The following is a 25418-nucleotide window of genomic DNA, read 5'->3' on the forward strand; positions in this document are numbered from 1 at the left end:
ACTTTAAGTTTTAAAGCAATAGAAAAATATTTTACTGATATCTAAATCAAAAATAATATTTTGTTGTAATTTAAATTATTTATTAAAGATAAAAATATAATTTATATTTTAAAAATATTTATTTATACAAAATTTAAATATAATTTATATATTTCAAATATAATATTTATTTTTATATATAATTTATTATAAACTTTAGTTACATATAGTAAATATTTATCCAGTATAATATACATAACTGATTTACTTTATAATTCCTTTAAAATTTAGTAAAAGAAGATAATTATCCAACTTTTGAAAAAATTATTATCCTTAATAATTTTACAAAGCTATTTTTTGTTATAACCATATCATTCATACACTTTCATCGAAAAGCTTGATTAATTATAAAATCCTTCTTTTCAATCATATATTTTTTTTCTATACAAAAGATTTGAACACTTTTCTTAAGATAACTTTTAATTTTACACATAGGTAGAATAATGAATCCTTTAAATAATGTAGGAATATCATATTATGCTAAAACAATAACAATGTAATATACTATATATAATTTAATTAGCAAATAATAATTGTTAGATTAAAATTAAACTTTTACATTGCATGGAAATTGTTTATTTTGCTTAGGTTGTTGGTTGAAGAAAAGCAAATAAAACAGTTTGATGAATAGATGATTCATCTCATGCAAGTGCAACAATACAGGAAAGGGCCAGGGACAAAAAAAAGTTGAAAAACAAGCTGGGATCAAAATCGAAAGAGAAGAAGGATCACAAAAACCTTCGCATTGGGTCCAAAATACTATACTCCTTCCTTCCTTCCAAAGTCACCCAGCCAAGAAGCCACACTCACATTCTCACAACAACAAAATCTCTCTCTCTCTCTCTCAATCATTTTCTCACTCTCTCAGATTCTCTCTCTCCCCGCCATTGCCAATGCCGGCCTCTCCTGCTCCGCCGCCACCGCTCTAGCCGGAGATTCCTCGCCGGAGATTCTCGCGGCGGATTTTTCTAGGGTTTTCTGACTGTTCGTTATTCGTGCTCCGCTGCATCGCGCCGTCATGCCTCCGCCGCGCCGACGCGGAGCGAACAAGGCCAAGGCCAATGGCAACTTGAGTTTGGGCGATCTCGTGCTCGCTAAGGTTAAGGGATTCCCGTTTTGGCCTGCCAAGGTGCGCTTTCGTTTATCGAACTTTTTTTTTTTGTGATTTTCATTTGTATTTTTTTCGAATTTTGTTGTTATTTTGCTAATCTCTGTGCTGCGGTTCATTCTCGGAATCCGCATGGATGGCTGTAGTGGAGTTTATCGAGTTATTTATTTGTCGTGTTAGTGAAATTTTGCGTATGAGGGATTTGTGCATTCTTCGTAAGAATTTTCTTGTCGTTAAGTGCGTGCACATATCTTTCAAGTCTAACATTGTTAGGATTTTAGGCTCTTTGATTGATCTATGATTTTTTTCCCTGTTATTTTAATTGTTTAGGGGTGTTATAATCATGCTTGTGATATTTCTGTATTGTTAAATGGTTAACTAACTGAGGTTGATTTTTGGGTTGTTAATTAATGCTGAGGTTACTGATTTTGTTAATTCTTTATCTTCAGATAAGCAGGCCCGAAGATTGGGAGAAACCCCCTGATCCAAAGAAATATTTTGTTCAATTTTATGGGACCAAGGAAATGTGAGTCTCTCTCTCTCTATACATGCATTTATAGCTTAACACATGGTTTTAAATTGTAGTTGTACTAGGCCAATTGCGGACAATGTGGTTTGCAATCACAGCCTAATGCAGTTGTGGCAGCCTAACCAGGATATTGCAGCCACATCATGCAATGCAGTCCGCAATTTAAAACCTTACCTTAACCATATGTGAACAGCTTGGTTGTCAAGTAATTCAGTCAATGTTTCTAGGCTCTTCACTAACTGATAATGGCTACTTTTCAAGTAATTCATTGAATTTTGACATGTTCTTTTAGTAATAGGTAAAAAGGGCAGGCTGATCACTGATGATGTGAGACCCCCGCACTGTGTGGGGTCAGGTCCACTATATGGGTGATGGGTCTATGTAGGCAACCTTACCTTGTTGCAAGAGGCCAATTCCATGACCTGAACTGTTGAACTCCGGGTCACAAAGCACCAATTTCAACCGTTGCACTCAGGCTCCCCTTGATGAAAAAGAGAAAAATGATTATCATGTGCATTGGCACAAGAATAATAATAATAAACTTTAGCGGACACTGATGTTATTCAGAGCTGGAAAAGTGATAAAAATGACATCGATGGAATTTGGAATTAACACCCTGGCCCATGTTGCCTTGCTGGTTGTCAAGTGGTCTGTCTATTCTAACCCTTTTGCTTATGATTATTACCGGAGAGCTATGAAGCCCAAATACGTAATATGCTACTGTTAGAATAACACACAGATACAGGAGATTCTTGGTCTTAAACATACAAAATACCCTACGGCCTAGATATGTTAACATAAATTTATAAGAAAAATGTATATTTTCCATATATGCAAAATGCTTGTAAAGAGACATTGATAGTTTCTCATTAATACATAACCATATTGGTAGATGATAATCACAATCTACGAAAGAATAATTGTGATCATTACAAAGAAGCTCAGGTACAGTACATATCTTTTCCCTACCCGTATCGGAATATATTATTTCTTCTATAAACATGTTGCCAAAGAGTTGTTCCAAGCTTTAGCAGCTTGTAATAGAAAAAAATGAAACTGATAGATACCCCCATTAGTAGTGAGATGTCTGTCAGTGAGGGAATTTGTTAGTTAGGTGGGCTGAGATAGTAGAAAAAATAAGGCATATTGTCTATGAATAAATAAAGAGGGGAGGTTAAGAGGGAAATCATCTTATCATTTGAGAAAGGATTAGACTCTTAGAGGGTGGGCAGAGTCCCAGTTCTCGAGTATCTTGGGAAATCATTCATTTTGGGTTTGTTTGTTTAAACTTTTTTTATTCTTATAAAAGTGTTTTTTTTTATAAATAAAATAAGCACATTTTTACTTTTTGATATGCATGTCTTAACTTCCTTTTTTATTTTATTTTTTTTAAATAAGCAGTTTTCTGCTTTTTTAAGAAACAACTATCTGCTTCTTAAAGATTTTTTTTTTCTTCTAAAAGCACTTGTTTGGATTAAGGCTGCTACCACATTGGCACAGCAATTTGGATTAAGGGTTTAACAATAAAAATTCATTCTTTCCTTTAGATGCTGAACCAGTTGGTCCAGTTCTATCAGAAGCAATGTAGGATATTGAATAATTTTAATGTAATAAAAAAAAACCGGCGTATCATATTATATGGTTAAGTTATACCTAGCCAAGTTAAGTTATGCTGTAGGCCAAGCACAGCAGCTAGTAAAACTTCAAAAAAAAAAAAAAGAACTGGAGATTGACTGTCTTGGTTTTATATTCTTACACTGCCTTTTATTTTATAGAGCTTTTGTTGCCCCTGCGGATATTCAGGCATTCACCATTGAGGCTAAAACTAAGTTGTCTGCTCGGTGTCAAGGAAAGACAAAATACTTTACTAAAGCCGTGAAGGAAATCTGCTCAGCATTTGAGGAGTTGGAGAAACAGAAAGCTAGTGGTTTGAAAGAGGACACTGATGATTCACATATTGGTTCAAGAACTCCTTCCGTTGATGGGGTAGTGGGTCACTTGAAGGATGCTACTGATGCTGTGGTATTCAACATTGAAAATGCTAACACATGTGTGGGAGATGTTGGCTCTAATTTGGAGCAAAGTACACAGAGATTTGAACAAAGTGGTAACCAAGTTGAAAAGCCTTCTGTATCTGGCCATCCAAATGACAGTTCATCTCCAGTCTTGTTGCCAGTGATTGAAATTAAACCATCAATTGGTGCAGCAGAACTTAATAAGTGTACTAGCAAATCTGACCTGGACGAACAATCATGTCTGAAAGTGGAAGTTTCTAATATTAAGGATGTTGGCAATGTTCATGACTTAAAGCAAGCTGATAATGAACAGAGTGTTTATACAAATGGGAACAGGTCAAGAAAGCTTGTTACTGGCTCAAAGAGAAGCAAAGGTGCAGATGATAGAAAAAGAAGCGGTGAAATTAGTAGAGTATCTTCAAAGGATGAAAATTGTGCAGTTTATACTAGTCTTTCCAGGTCTGGAGAGACAGTGAAAGATGGGAAAAAAGAGAAAAATGCATTTTCTGTTAAATCAAATTCTGCAGATGCTCTTAAATCAGACTCTGATATTAACAGGGTAAGTAAAGAAAAGAACTTTCTGAAAGTTAAAACTAGTCTTAAAGTTAAAAATGAGTTGCAGGAGAGCTTTGTTGGTTCTGAGGATGAGAGAAAAAAATCTTTTAAGCAAAACAAAAATCAACTTCATGGAAAACGTAATTTGGGAACAAATGAAACTTTACATGCTACCAAGAAGTTGAAGTGTATGGATATCAAAGACAATAAAACTTTAAAATCTCTCTCGGAAGGTGGGAAGAGTGATTCACCTAGCTCTCCTGTTGTTGATGACAAAGAATTCAAACAAATAGAGTTGAAAAGGTCTACATCACGATTGAAAACAGAGAAAGGTTTGCCATCAAGGGTTCAGACTAGTGTTGTAGGTTCTGATGATTCTGTTTGTGACCAGCAAGCTATGCCTGATTCTACTAGCATTGCTTGTGAACAAACACAAATGAGTTCTCTTAGACTGAAAGGTGACACAAATAATCTTACAATTAAACAAGTACAGAGGAGACGTAGAGCTGTTTGCCTTGTTGATTATGATGATGATGATGACCACAATTCTCCTGTTCACAGAGGAGCTGCTGAAGATATTAAATCTCCTTTTGTTTCAGAGGTTTTGAAGAACAATGATGCATTCCTAGAGAACACTGATGCTGCTCAGTTGGATACCAGAAAACCTAGTGCACTTGAGGATAGCCATTTTAAAGAACCCTCTTCTGAATTACGTAATGACAATTTGCAAGTTGGACATCCTCAAAAAGAGGCTGAAGAAGTTATTCCTTTCCATTTACCTCATAGTCCTAGGAAATTAGATTCAAAGCTATTTTCTCCAAAGGTGGAAAAATTGAGCTCCACCTCTCTGGTAGATTCACCTCATTCAGTTCCTACAACAAAGTCAAATGCTGAGCAACATAAATTTTCCAAACGTATGCTTCAAGTTTCCAGTAATTCTACTCAAAAGAAGGCTGATAATGGATCTTCAAAGAATGTAAATAGCATCAGCTCTTCACAGTGTCAGGTCACTACTCATAAAAAGAAGCCTGCATCTTCAGGGGAAACTTCTAAAACCACTCCAAAGACATTACCACTGGAAGTTGAATTTCCTGCTAAAACAGAAAATTTAAAGGAATTTGATGTTTTTTGTGTTCATAGGTACATATCCTTTTGAATTCCATTTATTTTTATATTTTATTCTATTGGAATTTTTTAATGTTTTGTTTTTCCATTTTAACTTGTTTATATTATTACAGAATTGAGGTGGGCACAGAAGAAGAAAATAGTCTGTATACTGTTTCTAGGACTCCAGAAACTCCGAAGACTATGAAGCATCTTATTGCGGCTGCCCAGGCGAAAAGGAGACAAGTAGCTCAATCTCAATGTCATCCTCTTGATCTTTACAATACTCAAGGGGGAACTCCTAGCCCCTCTACAGTTCAGCCATTTCTATCCGTCTCCAGCAATTTTGGCCAGGCAGATTGGCCAATTGTTCATGAACACCCAACATTGGCTTCTCCATCAACTAATGGGTATCATTCCACTTCTCAAAGTCAACTTGATGATGAAGAAAACGAAGAGAAAAGAGTTAATTCAGTGCAAAGGGCTGTAGAGGGCTCTCTGAGTGGTGGTACTGAGGCTGCTGTTGCTCGTGATGCCTTTGAAGGAATGATAGAGACTTTGTCTAGGACCAAGGAAAGTATTGGGCGTGCAACACGTCTTGCCATTGATTGTGCCAAATATGGCATTGCCAATGAGGTATGTGGTATGCTTTTCATATCCTTGCTATTTTTAAAACAATGAATCAGTTAACAACTTTATTACTTTCTTTATCTTCTACCTCAGGTATGAGTATAAATTTGTCTTAGAAAATAATTTCGAAATTGCTTTAGTGTATAAGGATATTGTCTTAACATTAGTTAATGGCAGCTTTGTTGGAATACTTCTTTGATGGAATTAATATGTAAAATGTTGAAGGAGAGTTGTGTTGGAAGTGAGAAAGCAGTTGGTATGTCCTAAGTTTGTATTATTTTGTAGGTGAAATGGTTAGCTCCATGGTAGTAAGTTTCATACGATTCATGATATGATACATATGATTCGATACGATTCAAGTTGCTGGTGATATGAATTGTTGAGTGAATCGTGAATCACATGAATCGGATCTGAATCGCAATACCAAGGAAGTATTTCAAATAACCAAGGTACTTGATTTGAAAGTGACTTAATAAGTGCCTTTTTATCTAGGAAATTTTAGTAGCGTCATTCCCTTTAATCACTATGTCATTAGCATAGACAACCAAATAAACATATTTCTCGGGAGAAGGATGGCAATAGAAAATTGAGTGATTTGCTTCATTTTGTTTCAACCCAAAGTCTTGCATCACATGGCTAAATTTCCCTTACCAAGCTCAAGGATATTATTTGAGACCATAAAGTGATCTTCACAATTTACTCACTAGACTAGACTCCCCTAAGCGACAAACCCAAGTGGTAGCTCCAATGTAGATCTCCTCCTCCAATTCACCATGAAGAAAAGCATTTCTAATGTTCATTTGGTGGAAGGGGCCAATGGAAAATGGCAGCATAGCATGAAAAAGTCGAGATGTAGTGATCTTGGCCATAGGAGAGAAAGCATCACCATAATCAAGACCATATATTTTAGTGTATTCCTTGCCCACCAATTTGGCTTTGAGGTGGTCAACTTCACCATTAGGTTTGACTTTAATATCATTGACCCATTTGCGTCCAATTGGTGTCTCTCCATGATGAAGTGGAACAAGCTCCCATATGTCATTGTGTTCAAGAGCCTACATTTTCAACAATCATAGCTTGTTGCCATCCAAGATGATCAAGTGCATCGTGAACATTGTTGGGAATAGTAACTAAGGAAAGGGAGTAAACAAGGAAAAGTATGAAGACTCAAAAAATTATAAATAGGATGAGGGTTCTGAGTAGATCTAATACCTTTCCTAAGAGCAACGGGACAACTTGAGTTGTCATCAAGATGAGACGTGTAACATCTTTTGGTTTTAGATATTTTGTTACATTCATTGATGAATATTTTCGATGTACTTGAATATACTTGATGAAAGACAAATCTGAATTGTTGCTTATTTTCATGTCTTTCTTCAATGAGATCATGGGAAAACCATTGAAATTTTGAGTAGTGATAATTTCGAAGAGTATTTCTCATTTGAGTTTTGTTCTCTCTTATCTTCACAAGGAGTTTTACACCAATCCACATGTCCTCACACCTCAACAAAATGGTATTGGAGAAAGGAAAAACTGATATTTAGTGGAAACTGCACAAACCCTAATGCTCAATGCAAATGCTCTTGTGCATCATTAGAGTTATGTGGGAAAACAGTGGACTGATACCCTCACCCTAATGCGCAGCAGAAGCATGGTGGGTCAATAACCCAGAGGTTGTTGGATCGAAACTAGACTTTGGTATCAAGTTGATATTTGAGATTTAGGAAAAGAGTGAGTTGATCTGCCCACTGATGTGTTACTCGTGTATTTAAAAAGAGAGAAGAGTATACAATACAAAAGCGGAGTCTGAGAAGACAGTGACTGCTATCACTGCAGCTAAAATACAACCAAAAAACAGCTTTACAAAAGCTGAAAAAAAAATTAAAACTGTTACTTTGCTTGTGTTTTGGTGTTCAGTTCATGCTTGTAGAATATGTTTGTGTATATTTTTAGAGATAATGTGAACTTATTTTCTTTAATGTAAGACTTTTGCAATTAATTTTGCATTATCATCAATTTTATTGTTAATTTTCTTGTAGTGGACTTACCTTGAAAGTTAATGTTCAGGTTGTTGAACTTCTTATCCGAAAGCTGGAGATTGAAACTAGTTTTCATCGTAAAGTGGATTTATTTTTTCTTGTTGATTCCATCACCCAATGCTCACATAATCAAAAAGGTGGGAGGTTGTACTTCACTCATACAATGCTGTTTAGTTGCATTTATTATGGATGTGCCTGTATCTCTCTATGCCTCTTCTCTATTCTCTGCTCAAATTTGCAAGTCTCATGTAGTCTCTTTCATGACATCATGAACTCCAATTATAGATATACTTTTCAGGCATTGCGGGAGCCTCCTACATCCCTACCGTTCAAGGAGGGCTGTCACGACTTCTTGGTGCGGCTGCTCCCCCAGGGGTTAGTGCTCGTGAAAATCGTCGTCAATGTCTCAAGGTCAGCTCTTCTTTTTTGTAAACATTTTTGAGAGAAAGAAAATGAATTATGACTTGAAGAGAAATATAAGTATACTCTGAAACATAATAACAAAAAAAGAGGGAAAGAAACAATCAAGAAGAATGCAACAGACACTTAATATATCAGCACATCGATAATGGGAATTGCCTTGCAACACCTATGAGTGTACAAGGTAGAATCCATAAAGACTATTAGGTTGTAATTGGCCTTAGACTTTTTCTGAGCTTAGAAACTACTTTAAAGTCCAAGTTAAAAATAAAGTCTTTTAAATATAATGCTGAGGTTATTTGGTAATTTTATAATTTTTTCAGCTTAAAAGTTGCAAGTCAAAATTTATTTGTTGTGTGACCTCAGACCTTGAAATTGGAATAAAGAGGGACAAGGAGAAGAAGAAGCAAAAAGCTCTGTAAATTAGTTTTTTTAAGTTACTTTTTTTTGTTTGCCTAGCTTCACCTTTTGAGGGAAAAGAAGCCTAAAATAATCTGGGCCAAACACTACTTAGTGTTTGATAAATTCATGAAATTAAAAGAATGTGATAGAGAGAAAATTAGGGAGAGTTCTCTTTACCTAAATTTCTATCTCTGAATTGAGTACTTTTCATACATTTATAGTGTAAGCTGAATGCATTTGAAGATAACCACATAACATCTTCATAACAACCAACATATTCTGTTCATACATGTGAGAATGTATAATTTCTTTGTTCAAATTCAACTAACTTTCCTCTTTTTTAAGTTGGTTAGGTGAAATCGAAAAGAGAAAATTATACACTGTCACAATAATAGCATTCTAACTTCTAATAGAAGCTAGTTTGTCAACTACTGAGACACTTCAATGGTATTGCATATACTTGAACTAGTGCAATCTTATCCTTGTGCAAAAGTGGAAGTAATGAGAGGCCTTTAAAAATGCATGCATTTTGCAAGAAACTAGATTCATTCAGTACACTGAACAATTTATTCCCAAAGAAAATGTCTTTTTGTAATATTGAACTAAACGGGCTATTAGTTTTGAGCTTGAGCTGATGTATCAGTGGAAAGGGCTGTGTGGGGTCTACATATCTTCAACAAGTTTGTATCAATTCTATTTGGTACAAATATTGAGACCAAAACTTGGTCTTAGAGTTAGTTTTAGATTTACAGAAGGGCTTTGTAGGAAGAAAGTCAAGAAACCTCTTGGTATTAGAAAGTGTACAACAACAACAACAATTTCCCACTAGGTTTTGGTTGCTACTCGGATCTAACAACACTAGTGTTGTGTCAAAATCCAGCTTTTTAGAAGGACCATATATATCAAGGTTTTTTAAAATGGTTTTTGTTAATAGCTTTCTTCGTCTTCTCATATCTTTATTTATTGAATTACCCTTTAAAATGAACAATTTTTCTTCCTTGGTCCACTATTATTCTTCTTCTCATGTGAGCAACCATCTTTAAGTGAGGTCCCCCCCCCCTTTAGGTGCTACTCCAACTTTCTCTAATACATTCATAGATAATCTTATCTTTTGTTGTGGCTGACTGTGTGTGTAACACTTGGTTTGTGCTATTGTTCGTATTTTATGGCCCAACCCATGGTATCATAAAACATTGCTAGTTGGTAAAAATTTCCTGTGAGATTGAAAGACATGTTTTTTTATCACTGTTGGAAAGTGTGAGAAACTGAATACCTGTATAAAAAAACACAGCGGAAGGATCAATGGTACAAATTCCATTGTCATGATTGGAAGAAAAGAATTAATATCTAAATAAAAGCAAAAGGAACTGAATCTAATTACTTTCCCTATTATTTAGGTCCCATCCAGAATGAAAATCCCAAGAAATTTTTGAATCCATAATTGACTAATAGATTACGAATGTTGGATGGGTGAATTATTTAAATGAGAAGAGCAATAAGGGTAAAGACAACCTCTACGGAGTATGGACATAACATTGCCTGCTTAGACTTCTTCCCAATTCTCTTGAGAATCATCTTAGATGGGGTCTAAGAACTTAGTGGTATTTTGTGATCACCAGCGATGTTAAAAAACTTGGACCAATGATCGACTCAGTAAGGGTACTGCTGGGTCAATGGTTGAATAGGCAAGTCACTAATCACTAGTTAAACTTTATAAACTAATTTATTATACTGTAATTATATGTATATATTATTTTATTTGCTATACATAAACAAATGAATGTCATGGTATAGTGGTCAAAAAATGGCTTTAGTGCCCAGGTACCAAGATTAATTCCTGGCCAGGCAATTTTTGCATTTCCTCTGCATGACCATGCAATTTTTTGCATTTTCCTCATTTCCTCCACATGACAGTGAATTAAGTGATGCCCTGCACCTGCTGCATTGTCTTGGAGCATGTGACTGAAATAGCAGGAATGGCAGCAGCAACTTTTTGGACAATGTGACTGCATTGCAATGGCCATGGCTGGACACATGATTTGTTTGGAGTGGAGATTGGTTTTACCGGTTTGAACTGGTTTAAGGTTTAATGACATAAAGACTGAGCTTCATACATATCTGATCCAATTGTAAACTCAACTGGTTATGAATCTGGTTTCTAGTTTGATAACAGTGGCAACCAGGCTGTCATTCCCCTCCTTTTTGGGCTTAAAACACACCTCCCAACTAATATGGACCAGGAAATGACTCATAATTTTGTTTATCCTCTGGGCCACCGTGGAATTTGGAAATGATATAGATAGACAGATAGTACAGTGGAATGTTAGACGATTGGGCTTCTTTGCAGGTAACATGTCCACTCAAGATAAAGTAAGATCCTTTGTTATTATCTAGATGCTTAGAGCTCTTAAGTCACTGGATCCTTAGAAGAAATAACTATGAGGATTACCACCAAAATTACCAAATTAGTGAGAAGGCTCTGCAAGTTTTGGCATCCAGCGAAAGCAGTAAAGGAGAAAAGGGAATTATTGTCATCATTTGTATCCACCAAGCAGCTTTTAGCAATTGAGGCTCTGGAATAATTTTAGTAAGCTGGAGAAAAAAAGAATGTAACATACCTACTTCTATTCTTGTCCACAGAAGAGAATTGTGTCATACACATACTGGAAGTGAAACACTATAACTTGCTGTGAACCAACTTTGATCCCCTTGACAAACCTCTATCAAGAATTATTGAGAACATCTAATTCAAAATATCAACCACTAAGGTAAACTATACTAGTGTAGACTGAATCTCTTAATCTGAATTCTCATCGTCTGCAGAATGAGAGATCTTTCTGACCATTCAATATCACCAAAAAATAGAAGAGATGATATTTTGTGGGATTATCTATTGCTTGATTACAATCTTTTATTTATTATGATATAGTTAAAAGTAATTTTGTATATATGAAAGTTTATGATGCTAGTTTTTTGTAAGTGGGTATACTGTGTGCATGAGGGATATTACATTTGTTTTTTACATGTGTGGATTGCAGGTTTTAAGGCTGTGGCTCGAGAGGAAAATTTTTCCTGAATCAGTTCTTCGCCGTTACATGGATGAAATTGGAGTTTCAAATGATGATATGACAGTTAGTTTTTCTTTCAGGCGTCCTTCCCGAGCAGAACGGTCTTTGGATGACCCAATTAGAGAAATGGAAGGCATGCTTGTTGATGAGTATGGAAGGTGTGACATTTAGTCATTTTATCATTTTTATTAGGTTGGAAGCTCGGGTATGTGTTATGTTTGTTCTCATTAATATATCATATGTTTTCCTTCTAAGAGTCACTGTTCTTTTCTAAACAACTAGGCTATCTTATCTTTAAACCAGGAGAGATAGTGAATGTTAGTTCCTTAAGAAAGAAAACAGATACAGCACAAAACGGAATATATCACATTTGGAATTATTGTATTACAATGAGCTTTACAGTATGATTGGTATACAAAAAATGATAGTATGAAATGAATGTTAGCAAGCCAGAGAAGGAAGAAATGGGTCAGTCATTTTGGTAAAAAGCTATGTCAATACTCCTAAATAATTGGAGTAAAGTTATGTTGAAACTAGTGTCATTGATCTGTATGAATATAAATTGGTTTCAGTTTTGTTAAAAATAGCTATATTTACACATCACTCCGATTACCACTATAGGAAAAATGAATTTATACATGGAACTTATTTCATTTTTGTTTTCATTCGCATTTTCCTATTTTATTTGGCTGGACTGGTCATCAGCAACATGAGGATTTTCTTCATTTTATGAAACAACTGTAATTGTTTTCTATTCTATTTCTATTTTTACTTGCTTCCAAAAGCTTTCTAACTCTGTTTCTTGTTATATATCAGTAATGCTTCATTTCAGCTGCCTGGATTGTTATCTTCTCTGGTGTTTGAAGAAGATGAAGATGATGATTTTCTGAATAATGCATCTCCAGCAGATCCCACTCGCACTGTTGTGGATTCAGAAACTTCAACAGTTACCCCAACTGACAAGCGCCATTGTATCTTGGAGGATGTGGACGGTGAGCTGGAAATGGAAGATGTTTCAGTTCACCTAAAGGATGAAAGATCTGTATTATTGAACAGTCCTTCTGAAATGGATTCTCAACTTCAGGGCTTAGATAGGATTTTGGATCCAGCTTCAGACATTTCTGCCGAGATACCTGATATTCTTGAGGGTTCTCCTCCATTGCCACTTGGTTCACCCCCTTCTCTCCCGCCTTTGCCTTCTTCACCTCCACCACCACTACCTCCATTATCTCCATCGCCTCCCCCTCCCCCACCACCCCAAGTGTTGCAACACCCACCTCCTCCTTTGCCAGCCCCAGGCCCTCCACCTTCACTGATTCCTCAATCATCTGGACCTGTTCAGCCTCCACTTTTATCCCAGACATTAGTTCCACCTCAATCATTGCATCAGTCATCACCATTGTCAGGGTATCAGCAGAGTGTACCTCATGATTTTAGTGGCTCAACTAATGTAAGATGTTTTTGCTTTCGAATATCACTGGTTTGTTCTGGATTTGTTTGCTTTGATGGTTTTGACAAATGGAGTCCTCCCTACAGGGCAACCAAATAGTTCAAGTGGCTGTAAATTCTTTTCCTGGAGGTCACAATAGTTCAGTGGTCAAGAATGAAATATTGCAACAACCATCTGCTTGCTTTACTCCAATGGCAGGCTGCAACTCTCAGGAACCTTCTGGTTTTAACCCTCCAAGGCAGTTGGAATATGGACAAAAGGATATGTATCTAAATTCTCAAGGTCCTCAACCTAATCTGCAATTTCAGCCGGTTAACCCATCATTTGCTCCAAGGCACATGCATCCTGCCCCACCCCAAAATCCATCCAATCAATATTCTTATCCAAAGCCTACAATTCAGCAGCAGCTTCCACATTCTTTCCATCCTCCATTCTCATTGCCATCACTTCCAGATGGCCAGAGGCAATTTGTTGCTAATGAGCAATGGAGGATGTCAACAAGTGAATTTAAAACAAACCATCAACAGGGTCTAAGGATAGGGAGAAATCCTTCATACCCTGGTACTCCCTTTGCACAGGAAGGTATGCAAATGTATTTTGCTTACTAAATACAAATGATTATCATAGTAAAATACAATTTGATGTTTTGTGCTGGTTATTAAGTTTGTATCTCTTATTCATGAAGTTTGTCCATTTTTTTTTTGGGGGGGGGGGGGGGAGGATAGGGCGGATATTGGTATTGGAGGTCTTAGTATTTAGTCTAATGTCACTGGTATTTTGTATTGTGTTTGTGATTCATCTGAATGTTATAAATGCTGTTTTTAACAATGGTAATTACAGGTTATTTTCGGCCACCACTTGAAAGACCACCAATAAACAATGTAGGTTTCCAGCATGCAAACCCTAGCAGCATGCCTGCTCCTCCTATGACAGGTAGTTTTAGTTATTTTGCATTTCTGTACTTCTTCTAGTTCTTGGTTTCCCCCTTTAAGTATCCACTTGTCTAGAAACTATATCTATGCATTAATATCATTATTTCTTTCTTCAGGACATGGTGTTCCTCAAATGTTGTCTTGTAGGCCAGATATTCCTGCACTTAGTTGTTGGAGGCCTACTTGATGCTGATAGAAATATTTTCCATTTCATCTGAACAATTGGTGGGTAAGGATATTGGCTATTGGATTCACTATTTGTGCTTCTTTGATAGGTTTACATAGCATAATTGTTTACGTCAAAAGGAAATCAATTTTGAATGATTGAGCTTTATACCTGCCTATGCATGGACTCAATTTCTTTTATAATAAAAGATTTTAGGTTATAATATCTGTACCTGTGCTTTTGCAATTTTTTATTCAATTTTTATTATGAAGAAATATCATATTTCAAGGTTCTCTGTTGGAATAATGAATAATGACTGCCTTGCTATCTTTCAGTGCTGTCGCTGGTTGATCAACTATCAAGGTTACACATTGTGGTTTGAAGTTAGATTCTCTTGTCCCCAATTTTTTTTGAAAACTTGTGGAGGCTTTTGGCAGGACTGTGTACATTATAATTTTTCCTGACAATGTATCCCAAGAACATTTGCTTCCAAGTTTAGGCCCTTGTTTCTGACTTGGTTAGTTTATCTGTTCTCATCCCTTGTAATTATTACATGAGAACTCTATATATAGAAATCAGTTTCATGCACTCAATTTTAACTACAAATGTGGAATGTTAATCTAGCCATTGTTTTCTCTTTTCAAATTTTATTTCCTTGATTCTTCTAGTGTTTTGCATTTTGAAATGTTTAGCGTGTTTTTCTGACTTTAGTGTCTGACCTTTCTGTATATGTCAAGTGAGTTATGGAGCTCTTCATTGATACTGATCTTTTGCTCACGTTTTATTGGGAAAAAAAAAATAACGAAACTGGGCCAACTGATGGCAGGGTGCTAATTTTGTTTCACCGGAAGTTCTTTTCATACCACTGAATATTTGCTCCATGTAAAAATTTAGTTATTCGTTCATGCATACTACCACCTTCTCCACTGCCCTCCCTGAAATTGTCATCTTTAGAGGACCAATTAGCATCTAAACTTATTGATATTAAAAGTATTTTTTTTAGAATTATTGACCATGGTACCTATACTAGGAATTAATAAATACTAGGTTGAATGTGTGCTATTTTGCCACGAAAGTTACTAAAAGGGGATTTTTAAACAGGGTATGAGGAAGTTAGAATAGGTTTTTTGCCTTGGATAGAGCTCATTGGCGTTGTGATTCAGATAGAAGCACCTAATAGGATAATGACCTAAAGTATGATTTTTATTATAGCTAGACATAAGTATACAGTTCATGCTAAAAATTCAATATTTTCAATTGGGAATTTAACTCTGCTTCCCACTTCCCTCTGGTTTTGTGACTTAAATAGGTAATGGTATCTATTAGAATAAAGTCAGTAGCATATCAGGTATTGATGTTCAACATGTAAACCAAGTGAAAATTCAGTTTTGTCAGAGGCAGCCATTGGTTTGTTTTATTTTAACTTTTTTAATTGGACTGTGATTAGCACACTTCTTAAGAGACCATGAATACTCAATTCCACAAAAATGATTTTTACTAAACTTTGTTAAGGTGTTTATACGTTTTGTTTTTTCATAGTAATTCTGTTGCTATTTCTATTCCCTCTTTCTTTCATGAATTACTTTGGGCCTACTCAATGTGGATCATTGGTGCTTTCAGCAATTACACTATAGGTGTAGTTTGCACACTGTGTGATCACTTTTTTTAATCTTTGTTCACTTGTTATTTTAAAGTAGAAGTCTTTTGGAAATAATTTTTTGACCTCATATCATATGTTAATCGGTTTAGACAGAGGCACATTCCTTTTATACTAATGACACGCTACATCCTTACAGAGTATGTCAAGATTAATGACTCTTATTGCCCCTTAGTGAGTTGATGGATTGATGTCTACTTATCTCGGTAGAGTTCATATCGCCCATCATGACTGTAATGAACTTTTACCCCCCCCCCCCCCCCCATGTTGCCTCTAATATGGGTATATTGCTTTCTTCATGGTCCTTGCCATATTTGGTTTGCCTCTGAAGTATTCTACGAATCAGGACCAGATTTTGTCACTTATGGTCCTTTATATTACCACAACATCTTTTGCCCTTCTTTAGATTCCTTTGGAGGTAGCTACTGAGGCTTCTACTCGTACACTATGTGATACTTCTACTCTTGCCTTTTAGAGTAATAATTTGTGCCACCCTCAAGGTGGAACTTCTCATTCAAAGAATTTTCCCAAGTGTGAACATTGTCACCACCTTGGGCATACTATTGATAGCTGTTGGAAGCTGCATGGCAAGCCCCCTTGTATTGCTAATGTAGCTTATACACCCACTATCGATTCCACTCCAACCATTGAACAAATTCAAGCTATTCTAGCTACATATAAGGACTTTCTTTAGTGTTTGAGAGTCACTAGAGCCCTAACACTACTGCTTCAGTTGTGCACATTGGTAAATCTATTGCGTGCATATCTCAATCTCCTTCGTTGGTTCTTTGGGTTCTAGACACTGGTGCATCTGATCATATCTTGGTCAATTGTTCTTTTTTTCTTCCTTTTCTACTTCTAGTTCTTTGAATAACACTAGGATATTCCTCGACTCTTGAGGCTACCACAACTATACCACCTCTTCATGCATATCAATGACACCAACATAATAATGTTGCACCTGCTCCGGATGATGTCATAAGAGAGGTAATGCTAGACTCTTCTCCGACACCAACTCCTTTACCAGATTTCATCCAACCTCCTAATACTTCCTTCCTATTGCCATAAAAAAAGGTACTCAATCTTCTTGTGATCCCTCTCCTCACTACATTGCGTTGAATTATGATAGCCTTTCTCCTTAGCTTTATACTTGCCTTTGTTGTTGTTAAAACAATTGTTTATTATATGTTTTACAGCTTTATAAAAGTTGCTTTTTGGCCCTATCTAACTAAAGGGGTTTAGGTCCATAGGCGAGAACTTGTTTCTGATTTGTGTACCTATTTTGATCATATATGTATATATAATACCAGTTGAGTGTAAGACTTGGTAATTTTTTGCCACAATTCAAATCTTAAGTTGATATTAAAGCGAGTTAGATCCTGCTCTAACTCTCCGCTGCTGCCTGTCACCGTTTGTCCTTTTTGGCCACTTCCGTTATCGTTAAAGAACACGGGGTTTCGTGCACCTTGAGGAGCGCAATCCAACCCAGGAAGTCGCGTTTCTGACCTCAGTTGTCAAGGTTTACCTTCTTAGAAGTGTGGGTCGTGGTGGTCACATTTCTTCTCCTTCTTCCTTGTCAGTGAAATGGCCTCCACAGGTCCTGTTTTTCCTTTTTTTGGTACTCCCACCATCACCATTGCAAAACTGAATTGGAAAACCTATTTGTCTTGGTCTGCCTTGATGAAGTTGTGGTTTCTTGGTCAAGGATATGATGACCATTTGGAGAAGGAAGCTAATGCTATTCCTACTGAACATAAATCTTAATGGCAGAAACTTGATTTCCAACTATGTGTTGTCCTATGGCAATCAGTTGAACCTGAGGTGTTAGAGATACTCAGGTTATTTAAGACATGTCATTCAATTTTGGAAGGAAGTCCAAGATATTTTTGCTAATGACATTCAACATCTTTTTGATGCAACCCAAAGAGTAGCATCTCTCAATTAGACCAACCATGATATGATTTCACATGTAGTTAAGGCTCGGGTTGCAATAAAAGAATCGAAAAGATTTCTTGTTGTTGACTCATTGGAGGGTGTCAACAAAAAACTTGATAAGTTATATGGTTTTGATTTTGAGAAGCTTACATTTGGATTTTGATCATGTACGTGATCAAATTTTGGTTGGTGATCAAATCCCTTTCATGGACAACTTAGTCACTAGACTTCTTTGTGTTCCTTCTTACCTAGGTGAAAGATGAAAACATAGTTGAAACTACTGAAACTTCAGCAATGGTAGCACCTAGTGGAAGAGGAGGACGTAGCAATTGAGGAGGACGTGGTGGCAGAAGGGGGCGTCCCTAGTGTACATATTGCAAGAGAATGAATCATACACAAGAAAATTGCTATTCCTTGCATGGTTTTCCTGACAAGGAAGCCAATGTGTCAAAATCTGAAAAATCAAGTTTCAAGTTTTCTGATAAAGAGTACCAAGATTATCTAAGGCTCAAATCTAAAAAATCTAACAGCCAAGCCCAATCTTCTGTGCCAAGTGTTTCAACAGTGTGTATTTCTCAATTTGTGGAAGGTCATGGTCCATGGATACTTTACTCGGGTGCTTCTAACCACATTTCTGGTAACAGGTCCTTATTTTCATTCATTTATTCTCCAAAAGTTCCTCATCTTGTTACTATAGCCAATGGGTCCAATGTTACATCTCAAGGTATTGGTCAAGTTCCTTTGTTTCCTTCAAAATTAAATTATGTTTTGCTCATCCATCATTGTCCTTATAACTTAATCTCTCTAAGCCAATTGACTCGTTCATTAAATTGTTCATTTACATTTGATGTTAATTCCTTTGTCATTCAGGAATGTGGTACGGGTTGTCTGATTGTAGAAGGACATGAATCACGAGATCTCTATTACCTAAAAACTAGCCCGCCTCATATCTTGATTTCTGACCTCAACACCAAAGTTTTTGCATGACCATTTGGGTCGCCTAAGTTTAGCAAAATTGAAGATAATGTTCCTAGTTTCAAATCACTTCCAGTCTTGAAATGTGAATTGTGTCAATTAGGAAAACATGTTAGGTCATCATTTCCTAAACAAATTGAGCAAAGATGTAACTCGATTTTTTTTACCATTCATTCAAACATTTGGGGACCAAGTCGTGTTACATCTTTTGGTTTTAAATATTTTGTAAATTTCATTGATGAATTCTCTCAATGTACTTGGGTTTATTTAATGAAAGATGGATCTTAACTTTTATTTATATTCATGTCTTTCTTTAATGAGATTAGGAACCAATTCGGCAAGATAATTAAAATCTTTTGAAGTGATAATGCTAAAGAATATTTTTCTACTAAACTTTCTTCCTTTTTATCCTTATACGGTATTTTACATCAATCTACATGTCCTCACACACCACAACAATATGGCATGGCAGATAGGAAGAATAGACATCTTATTGAAACTACATGCTCCCTAATGTTGAATATGAATGTTCCCGTACATCATTGGGGAGATGCAGTCCTCACTGCTTGTTTTTTATTTAATAAATAGGATGTCATCTTCCTTTCTTGAAAATCAGATTTCTCACTCTATCATTTTTCCAAATGACCCTTTATTTCATGTCTCTCCTCATGTGTTTGGTTGTACTTGTTTTGTTCATAATGTCTCTCCAAGTTTAGATAAACTTTCTGCAAAGGCCATTAAATGTGTTTTTTTGGGTTATTCTCGCCTTAAAAAAGGATACAAATATTATTATCCAACTACCAATAGGTATTAGATGTCTGTTGATGTTGCCTACTTTGAGGAAACCTTTTTTTTCACCTTCCATGGACAATCCTGTTTCTGTTCAATAGGTTCTTCTTGTCTCATTCTCTAATCTGATTATGATTCCCAATCCTTTTAACACCAACCAAGATGAGAATCAATCTCAATCTCATACTCGTGAGTCAGTTGAAGACTCTCGTGATTCTAATCCTCCCCTAACAACTTCCCATACCATGGGTCCTTCATCCTCCACGTCATCTCATGACTCCAATTCAGATTGGTCCATTGCTATTAAAAAAGGTAGTCGGTCTACTTATAATCTTCATCCTATTTATAATTTTTTGAGTTATCACTACTTGTCTCCTTCATATTTTTCTTTTGTTTTCTCTGTCATTTACTACTATTCCTAAAACTGTCAATGAGACACTTGATCATCTAGGATGGCGGCAAGCCATGATTGATGAAATGCAAGCTCTTGGACACAATGGCACATGGGAGCTCGCCCCTCTACCTCCTAGAAAGAAGACTATCGGTTGTAGATGGGTCTATGTTGTTAAAGTTGGCCCTAATGATGAAGTTGATCGTCTTAAAGCTCGGTTGATAGCCAAGGGATACACTAAAATTTATGGTCTTGATTATTGTGATACCTTCTCTCCCGTGGCTAAGATCACCATGGTTTGACTCTTCCTTGCTATGGTGGCTATTTGTCATTGGCCACTCCACCAGCTTGACATTAAAAATGCCTTCCTTCATGGTGACTTTGAGGAGGAGATTTATATGAAGCAACCTCATGGGTTTGTTGCTCAGGGGGAGTGTGATTTAGTTTGTAAATTGCATCAGTCTTTGTATGGACTGAAACAATCACCTCGAGCTTGGTTTGGTAAATTTAGTCACATTGTGTAAATTTTTGGATTGGAACAAAGTGAGACAGATCATTCAGTGTTTTATTGTCATTTTGCTGGGAAGTGTGTTTATTTAATGATCTATGTTGATGATATAGTTATTAAAGGAAATGATATTACTATAATTTCTCAACTAAAAGAGTACTTATTCAGCCATCTTCATACTAAAGACCTTGGTAGTTTGAAATACTTTCTTGGTATTGAAATGGCTCAATCAAAGGAAGGTGTTGTAATTTCACAAAGTAAATATGCTCTTTGAAGGAAACAGGTTTGGAAAATTGCAGGCCAATTGATAGTTCTATGGATCCAAATCAGAAGCTAATGATGGACCAAGGTGGAATTTTTCCAGATCCAAAGAGATACAAGAGGCTGGTGAGAAAACTCACTTATCTCACTATTACAAGACCTGATATTTCATTTGCAATTGGGGTTGTTAATCAATTCTTGCAAGATCCTCACATTGACCATTGGAATGTTGTGATTCACATTCTCAAATATATTAAAAGGGTTCAAGGACAAGGATTGTTGTATGAGGCCAAGAGAAATACTCAAGTCTTGGGGTATTGTGATGCAGATTGGGTTGGTTGTCCCATAGACAGGAGATCCGCCACATGATATTGTGTGTTAATTTGAGGGAATATTATTTCTTGGAAAAGCTAGAAACAAAGTGTTGTTGCCTGATCTAGTGCAGAGGCTAAATATAGATCTATAGCTCTGGCTACTTGTGAACTTGTGTGGATTAAACAACTCCTTCAAGAGTTAAAATTTTGTGAAGTTAAGCAAATGAAGTTATATTGTGATAATCAAGCAGCCCCTCATATTGCTACCAATCCGATGTTTCATGAGAGAACCAATCACATAGAGATTGTTGTCATTTCATTTGGCAGAAATGGTTATCCAAGGAGCTTATCACCGAGTTTATTAGCTCTAATGACCAGCTTGCAGACATTCTAACTAAATCTTTAAGAGGACCTAGGATTCAGTTTATATGTTCCAAGCTTGGTGCATACAATTTATATGCTCCAGCTTGAAGGGAGTGTTGTTTATTATATGTTGTACAGCTTTATAAAAGTTGCTTTTTGGCCCTATCTAACTGAATGGGTTTAGGTCCATAGGTTGGAACTTGTTTCTGATATGTGTGTGTGTGTGTGTATATATATATATAAGAAGGTTTATAATAACATCAGTGTAACTTTTACTAAGTATTACACCACTCAATAACTTTATATTAAATGTGAATTTTCTAAATTCAATCGTTAGAGTGAAAGTTCATATCATTTTATATGTTTATATCAAATTTTGTTAAAATTGAACAACAACTTGAAGGTAATCATAGTATTCATATTTTAGTATATTTTGAAATGAATATATTTCGTCAATTTTATTTTATAAAAATGAAGTATTAAATCATCTTGGATTAATATAAAATTTTGTATATATGATCTAAGGATAAAGAACTTTCAATCTCACAGTTAAATTTAAAAAATTCACATTTAATATAAAGTTATTGAGCGGTGTAATACTTAGTAAAAGTTACACCGATATTATTATAACTCTCCTAGCTAAGTGTAAAACTCAGTAATTTTTTGCCACAATTCAAATTTCAAGTGTTGTCCTTTATGTCTATACCTAACTCTTTAGGTGAAACATCATCTCACCATGAATGAGAGCAATCAATGATTGATGAGATGTGTGCACTTCATGGCATTGTTATCTAGGAATTGGTTCCTCTTCCACCCGATAAATCTCTTGTTGGGTGTCACTTGCTTTACACCCTCAAAGTTGGTTTTGATAGCAAAATAGGTCGCTTCAAAGCTCAACTAGTGGTGGAAGGTATAGCCAGGTGGCCTTACCATGGTCTATCAACATCACGAGTCCTTCTATGGAGTTTAACAGTCCCCTTGTTCATGGTTTGGCAAATTTGATAGTGGTGTAACATTGGATTGACTCTAGTGAAGCTGAACACACTGTCTTCTACCGCCATTCCCCTTCATGGTGCCTCTACCTCATTGTATACATGGATGGCATAAATAGACAGTGGCCATGGCATTATCCATTTGAAATAGTACCTTTCCTGCAATTTCAAACAAAGGACCTTGGGAAGCTTTAGTATTTCTTAGGTATTAAGGTTGTTCAAGACAAAGCTAGACTGGTAATTTCTCAGAGAAAGTACGCTTTAGACATCCTTGAAGAAATTGGCATACTAAATGCCCAACCTATGGACACCCGTATGGACCCCAATATCAAATTGGTGCCATGTCAAAGGGAGCCCTTATACGATCCTAGGAGATACAAAAAGGTTAGTAGGAAAACTAAATTATCTCACTGTCACCAGGTATTGCTTGTCCTATGTTTGGTAAGCCAATTCTTAAACTCCTTATGTTAAGATTGGGAAGCTGTAATCAGAATTCTTGAATACATTAAAAGATCCCCTTGCAAAGGCTTGTTGTATGAAGACAATGGTCGCACTCAAATAGTTGGCTACTCAGATGTTGACTAGGTAGCCTCACCCAGTGACAGATGATCTACCTCAAGCTATTGTGTGCTAATTGGAGGGAACTTGATGTCTCGGAAAAGCAAGAAGCAGGCAGTTGTAGCAAGATCAAGTGCTGAAGTAGAAAACATAGCTATGACTTTAGTAACTTGTGAGCTCATTTGGTTGAAACAACTTCTAAGAGAACTCATAGTTGAAGAAGAGATGCAAATGACCCTAATTTGTGACAATTAGGCCGACTGACACATTGCATCCAATCTTGTCCTTCATGATATGTTGAGTCAATAGAAAAATTCAGTCAATAGAAATCATCACTAAGTTCAACAACTCTTGTGATTAACTAGCAGATGCCTTCACTAAATCACTAAGTGGTCCAAGAATTGACTATATTCATAACAATCTATGTGCGTATGATCTATATGTTTTAGAATGAGTGAAAGTATTGAAAATAAGATATTTAGGGAATATATTACATTTTAGGGAAACTAAATATTGCCTCATCATGCACATGTAATGTATTTCTCTTGCATAAATTGGTTCTTTTGTTTTAATTTTTTTAAAAATAAAATAAGCACTTTTTAACTTTTTGATGTGTTTGTCTAACCTTTTTTTTTTTAATTTTAAATAAGCAGTTTTTTGCTTTATTAAAGTTTTTTTTTAAAAAGCAACTCCTATCTGCTTCTTAAGACTTTTTTTTTATAAAAAAAATACTTGTTTAAAAACACTTCCTTTTAAGTTTAAACAAATGGATCCAATAAACCTATGGAGTGTAATTAAAACACACGGGTTGAGTCACATGTCTATTTATCTCTCTCAACAAACATGTTGAACTTTTTCTGTTGTCTTTTTTCTATCAAAACTTTTCAATTTCAGGCATAGCCGCATTGTTTGCTTTGCATGGAGATTTATACTTGAATATTGTGAGTACCTGTAATAAAAACAGGCGTGGAAATGCCATGCCTTTGGATTACAAGACAATTATGGACATTTTTAATGTTGATGGCATGTCATTCACTTTAATAAGATATAATCCTATTTTTGGGTTCAAGCACATCATAATGCTTTAGTTGTGTCATAACCTTTTAATAAAATGTTATCCTATTTTTGGGTTCTAGCACGTTATGATGCTTGGGTTTTCTGTTAACCTTTGTGTTGCTGAAGAGGAGTTTTGAGTTACTTGACTATTTCAGGTTTTTGCGTAAGCAAATACGGAGTTCCTTATTACTTTCTCATGTTTTCAAAGTGGTTACTGAACAAATAATAAGGTCAGACACTCAGACTTCCATTACATCTGAAACTGTACATCTTCGAGCTAAATATTTGACATGGAGAAACAGACAATTTTTTGTTATGTAAGGACATTTATGATTTTAAGGATGGTGCTCATGAATGTTTCGAGAAATCTAGTAAATTATTTTGTGATAGGATTACATTTTATTGCACATTACGATGCTTAGATTGTACTGTGTCGGACTTATGTATGCCCATCTTCATGCAGTTATAGTATACTCTGAATTCTTACAAAAGAAACTATAACTATGAGCTTTTTGTAATTTACTGTAGAAATCATTTCTGATGTATGGCATTCTGCCTTTCCCATTTATGTGATATGTAATATTGATGATTTGCAGTCATTTTCCATCAGAGAAAACACAATATTGTGGCCTATGTCACGTGATCAGTTCATTATTTCAAGTCACATTGCTTTATTATCGTAGTATCTCATTGCGAGGGAAGATAGGAGTGTTAGTATCTGATTGTCGAACATCATCTCAAAATTGCAAGAGGGCTTCCTTATATTTGAAGAATGATTTCTAAACTTCAAGAAAGAAAGCCTGAGGATTATTAGTCTCTTTTGGCAAAATCTCGTCTTTTTCCTAGGCATATTTGAAATTGAATGCGAGCATTGGCTCCCGGTGGTACGGGTTTTTTTTGGAAGGCGACAATTTTATTAAATAAAGTCAATTGCGCACAAGAAGTGCCAATTGAGATAAGTACAATAATATCATTGAATCCACGTTCAAGTTCAAGGTAGAAGCTAACAGAGCAACAGAGTTAATCTATATGTTTGTTACAATACTGCAATTTGCTGTGAGTGGATCTATGTATTTACTATGATTTTATAATCTGTCACAGAGGGAGACTCTCGTTATTCTTTGTAGTGTGTGCGCTTTATTTAGCTTTTATTGTTTATTTA

The 25418-nt window shown here is 35.8% G+C and overlaps 1 protein-coding gene across 5 annotated transcripts; it reads left to right on the forward strand.

Annotated features, from left to right (window-relative positions):
* The first annotated feature begins 674 nt into the window (after positions 1 to 674).
* LOC109792876 (ENHANCER OF AG-4 protein 2) lies at positions 675 to 25378 on the forward strand. 5 transcript variants are annotated; one of them, XR_014430760.1, is made up of 14 exons: positions 675 to 1168; positions 1597 to 1673; positions 3452 to 5386; positions 5485 to 5986; positions 8048 to 8156; positions 8318 to 8430; positions 11880 to 12067; positions 12726 to 13359; positions 13446 to 13941; positions 14200 to 14292; positions 14408 to 14516; positions 14793 to 14974; positions 24412 to 24573; positions 24853 to 25378. XR_014430760.1 is itself a non-coding variant. In XM_020352331.3 (12 exons), exons 1-11 carry the CDS (start codon positions 1058 to 1060, stop codon positions 14476 to 14478), a joined length of 4329 nt encoding a protein of 1442 aa, XP_020207920.2. In that variant the 5' UTR covers positions 675 to 1057; the 3' UTR covers positions 14479 to 14520; positions 14793 to 15080. The 5 variants fall into 5 exon arrangements, 2 of the variants coding, with proteins under 2 accessions (XP_020207920.2, XP_020207918.2); XR_014430759.1 differs by having other exon boundaries at positions 24412 to 24486; XR_014430761.1 differs by lacking the exon at positions 24412 to 24573.
* Positions 25379 to 25418: the final 40 nt, after the last annotated feature.

This window comes from Cajanus cajan, chromosome 11, assembly GCF_000230855.2.
Source record: "Cajanus cajan strain Asha chromosome 11, NIPB_CcT2T_4, whole genome shotgun sequence".
Lineage (NCBI taxonomy): Eukaryota > Viridiplantae > Streptophyta > Magnoliopsida > Fabales > Fabaceae > Cajanus > Cajanus cajan.